Source organism: Camelina sativa, chromosome 6 (genome assembly GCF_000633955.1).
Source record: "Camelina sativa cultivar DH55 chromosome 6, Cs, whole genome shotgun sequence".
In the NCBI taxonomy this organism is placed as follows: Eukaryota; Viridiplantae; Streptophyta; class Magnoliopsida; order Brassicales; family Brassicaceae; genus Camelina; species Camelina sativa.
The window spans coordinates 18,412,024-18,417,211 of NC_025690.1; the positions used below are offsets into that span (position 1 = coordinate 18,412,024).

A 5,188-nucleotide genomic window follows, 5' to 3' on the forward strand; every position below is an offset into this window, starting at 1 on the left:
AACGTTTTTGTCTAAACAGTTGATGTCATAATCTGATAAGAAAAAAAGAAAATAAAAAGACCGGAACCAAAAAAAACCTATCTGTAAGCAAATGGTGGTGGGTGGTGAAGGCGGTTAGCGTCTGGTCCTAGGCTTGCATCGAAATTCAGCTAAGAGTGCAATGTGATTAGAAGACCATTCTGGGGAAGGAAGAGCTGTGTCCTTTCTTAATCCATCTTCATCCAGTAATTCCAATAGAGATTCCACCGTTAATGTATCCGCTGAAACCAAGAAAGACTCTTCCTGTTAAGTTAACTTGGTTTTTTCTGATGTGGTTTCAAAAAGGACAACGGAATTAAAAATGGTGAAACCTGTGTAGAATATGTAGTCATGAGTGCCGATGAAGTCCCTTGTACAATTGGTAAACAAAGGCTCGTTTGTATTAAGATCCATTCTCCTTCTTTGTTGTTCCAATCCAAGACCCATTCCCGGTCTCACAAGCGATAGCGATGAGTACGCGCTCACCTGTACCAATTCATTGTCAAATATCCAAAAGAGAGAGAGTCAAAAAGGGTATAAATTTACTTAATCTAAGAAAAGAAATGTTACCAGAGGCAATTGATGAGTCAATTTAGTGTGGGGACGCAGGATATTAAGGGGATCTACTACCAGATCTGGGTGCATTGGATCGACCTTTCCCATTACAAGAAGTGTATGAGGAGCACTGTAATACAAATTCCAAAAAGCAAAGCTTTTAGCTTTCTAAACCACTAATCGTAAGAGAATTCTGCATTTCATATATCATGTCAGAAGAATTTATGAATCAACAAACCTCCCGGGAAGCGTATTGAAGTCTCCACACACAAGCATGGGAATATCAGCACTAGCAGCTATTTTCTCCAGTCCCTTTAATAATGTATGAACCTAAACTCAAAATGAATAAAACAAAAACTTGAGGTGAATACTAATTCTTTCGAGTTCATTGAAATCTGAGTTATTTGGGATATAGAGATACACAAACCTGCCAGAGTTTCACATCCTTCAGATCTTGTTGAACATTTACATGTGTGTTTGCCTAATATCCAGCAAGTTACCACAAAAAGATTAGATGGCTTTCACTAAAAGAGCATGAACAGACACTAACAGTTATCATGAGAAAAGTCTATTGAATGGGAAACAAAAAGGAAACTGTACCACACAAATAAGCTGGCGCTTCCCAGAAGGATCNGAAAGACTCTTCCTGTTAAGTTAACTTGGTTTTTTCTGATGTGGTTTCAAAAAGGACAACGGAATTAAAAATGGTGAAACCTGTGTAGAATATGTAGTCATGAGTGCCGATGAAGTCCCTTGTACAATTGGTAAACAAAGGCTCGTTTGTATTAAGATCCATTCTCCTTCTTTGTTGTTCCAATCCAAGACCCATTCCCGGTCTCACAAGCGATAGCGATGAGTACGCGCTCACCTGTACCAATTCATTGTCAAATATCCAAAAGAGAGAGAGTCAAAAAGGGTATAAATTTACTTAATCTAAGAAAAGAAATGTTACCAGAGGCAATTGATGAGTCAATTTAGTGTGGGGACGCAGGATATTAAGGGGATCTACTACCAGATCTGGGTGCATTGGATCGACCTTTCCCATTACAAGAAGTGTATGAGGAGCACTGTAATACAAATTCCAAAAAGCAAAGCTTTTAGCTTTCTAAACCACTAATCGTAAGAGAATTCTGCATTTCATATATCATGTCAGAAGAATTTATGAATCAACAAACCTCCCGGGAAGCGTATTGAAGTCTCCACACACAAGCATGGGAATATCAGCACTAGCAGCTATTTTCTCCAGTCCCTTTAATAATGTATGAACCTAAACTCAAAATGAATAAAACAAAAACTTGAGGTGAATACTAATTCTTTCGAGTTCATTGAAATCTGAGTTATTTGGGATATAGAGATACACAAACCTGCCAGAGTTTCACATCCTTCAGATCTTGTTGAACATTTACATGTGTGTTTGCCTAATATCCAGCAAGTTACCACAAAAAGATTAGATGGCTTTCACTAAAAGAGCATGAACAGACACTAACAGTTATCATGAGAAAAGTCTATTGAATGGGAAACAAAAAGGAAACTGTACCACACAAATAAGCTGGCGCTTCCCAGAAGGATCAGTAGGTTGATTACCAAACTTGGCTTCAAGAACAACTATCAATGCAATGTTATCCTATAACAATCATTGGAATAAGTTTTGTAAACAATAACTCGCTGATATTTCGATGTGGCCAGAAAAAATTGTATAGCATGTCAAAAATACCTTAACCAATCGGTTTAATGCAGTTCTCTTCTGCGCTTGAGGGATCATAGCATCAGTCAAGGATTGAGCAGCCTTATTGAATTCAACCTGGATTTACNTTGTTGTTCCAATCCAAGACCCATTCCCGGTCTCACAAGCGATAGCGATGAGTACGCGCTCACCTGTACCAATTCATTGTCAAATATCCAAAAGAGAGAGAGTCAAAAAGGGTATAAATTTACTTAATCTAAGAAAAGAAATGTTACCAGAGGCAATTGATGAGTCAATTTAGTGTGGGGACGCAGGATATTAAGGGGATCTACTACCAGATCTGGATGCATTGGATCGACCTTTCCCATTACAAGAAGTGTATGAGGAGCACTGTAATACAAATTCCAAAAAGCAAAGCTTTTAGCTTTCTAAACCACTAATCGTAAGAGAATTCTGCATTTCATATATCATGTCAGAAGAATTTATGAATCAACAAACCTCCCGGGAAGCGTATTGAAGTCTCCACACACAAGCATGGGAATATCAGCACTAGCAGCTATTTTCTCCAGTCCCTTTAATAATGTATGAACCTAAACTCAAAATGAATAAAACAAAAACTTGAGGTGAATACTAATTCTTTCGAGTTCATTGAAATCTGAGTTATTTGGGATATAGAGATACACAAACCTGCCAGAGTTTCACATCCTTCAGATCTTGTTGAACATTTACATGTGTGTTTGCCTAATATCCAGCAAGTTACCACAAAAAGATTAGATGGCTTTCACTAAAAGAGCATGAACAGACACTAACAGTTATCATGAGAAAAGTCTATTGAATGGGAAACAAAAAGGAAACTGTACCACACAAATAAGCTGGCGCTTCCCAGAAGGATCAGTAGGTTGATTACCAAACTTGGCTTCAAGAACAACTATCAATGCAATGTTATCCTATAACAATCATTGGAATAAGTTTTGTAAACAATAACTCGCTGATATTTCGATGTGGCCAGAAAAAATTGTATAGCATGTCAAAAATACCTTAACCAATCGGTTTAATGCAGTTCTCTTCTGCGCTTGAGGGATCATAGCATCAGTCAAGGATTGAGCAGCCTTATTGAATTCAACCTGGATTTACAGTCCATGAATTAGAATGGATATCTAAATAGATGGAGCGAGTAAAGATATAGAACCGATACAAACATCATATTTCTTGACATGCGAAAATCTATCCCGTCGGAAAAATGTTGCACAGCCGTCAATGGTATTTGTACTTCCGCTGAGAACCTAGCAACAACAAATTTATTGTTAAGAGGTTACAAAACAAAAATCACTGAAGGAAAAAGAGTGCATGGAATCAATGAGCCAACCTCATTAGTCTTCCTCTTGTAGAGAGCTTGATAGCCATGCTTATCCAACTCAGGAGCAAAAATATCAAGGAAATGGTCACTTTGTACCTACCAGATGACGAAATAAGAACACATTAGAAGATTTAAAAAAAATAAAATGCTTAGATATTTACCAAGTCCATACGAACAACGTACTTCTTGCAGGCAAACTACATCGGCTCGATACCCAACAATCTCCCTTAACAAATTCTGTCTGCGGTATGGCCAAGAAAGAGCCCAAGGAGGACAGTAACTGTAGTGGTCGCTACTTGCAGAAGTATCAGACAAAATGTTATATGAAAGAACAGTGAATGATCCTGCAGACTGAATCCGACCATCTTGATCTAAGTGACCCATGACATCAGCTCCGTTAACAGGGATTAGCTTACGGGGACTTGGAGAAGGAGCAGGAATAACTCGTGAAGTCAAAATGGTACTAGGATGTCCCACAGACTGTTTAGTCTCAGCATTAGCCACAACACACTCGAACTTCAAAACGTAGCCAATATCATCAGCTGTTGGAGTGTACGTTTTGCAACCCCCGACCTCAATCGTCTCTCCTCCATTTTTCTGAGTAACATTAGAAGGATAAAACGGAGCTGGACCATTGTTGGCAATATTAAGATTTGACATGGACCCAGATAAGGTCCCGGCAAGAGCACCAGAACCCGCACTGTTATACCGGACCAACTCATCTTCCTCGTTTCCGTTCTCAGCAGTAGCTCGCTCGTGCAAAGTCCTGTGATGCTGCCAGGCATCGGTAAAGCATTTAGGTGAACAGTGATAGCTTTTAGCAACAAGGGCTTTACGCTTAGAACAGAAAACACATTGCAAAGTGGCTTGTTCCATTGGATGCACACTGCAAATAGTTACTTTCTTATCGCTCTGTACACGGTACCTACACAACAACGAAATCCAAAGAATGAATCTACATCTAGACCAGAACTTTTTTTTGAAGACCCACTAATAATAAATCAGAACATGTATCTAAATCAGAAAAGTCTCTGAATTCAAATCAAAATTCAATCTTTGATAAACCCCAAATCGGAAAATAGAGAATCGAAGCAGAGAAATGAAAGAAAGAAAAAGACAAACCATCGGTATCTCAAGAAGTAGCCTTCAAGAGGAGAGGATTCAGGGATATCGTCAGTGGCGTTGTTCTTATCGGGGCGACGAACGAGAACGTAAGGAGTCAATTCACAGCCCACAATGGGAATTTCAGAAGGTAGATGCACTCGGATCACGCTCAGCATTGCTTTTCAATAACACCTGGGTTTTGATTGTTATCCCACACACACACACTAAACTAAACGAAGCAGCGCACAGCACAGCAGAGAGATTTATAATAATTCGAACGAACAAGACCTTTGATTAGACCTTTGTAAACCTAATGACGAAGTGGAGCGTACGATTGGCTGATCCATCATCATTTACTTTGACCCAACAAAAAACCCGTCCAATCTCTAGAAACCCTAGATACATATATATCAAATGGTCTTCTTCTCAAAAAAAAAAAAAAAAAAAAAAAAAAAAAAAAAAAAAAAAAA

The 5,188-nt window shown here is 38.6% G+C and overlaps 1 protein-coding gene across 1 annotated transcript; it reads right to left on the bottom strand.

Annotated features, from left to right (window-relative positions):
• On the bottom strand, positions 1 to 5,182 carry LOC104792142 (carbon catabolite repressor protein 4 homolog 2-like; the record flags this gene model as incomplete). Its single annotated transcript, XM_010518205.1, is given in 11 exon segments — positions 1 to 260; positions 1,288 to 1,441; positions 2,533 to 2,647; positions 2,756 to 2,847; positions 2,945 to 2,998; positions 3,118 to 3,204; positions 3,295 to 3,381; positions 3,457 to 3,540; positions 3,624 to 3,710; positions 3,798 to 4,539; positions 4,737 to 5,182. Coding segments are annotated over 11 exon segments (1,806 nt in total). The 5' UTR covers positions 4,895 to 5,182.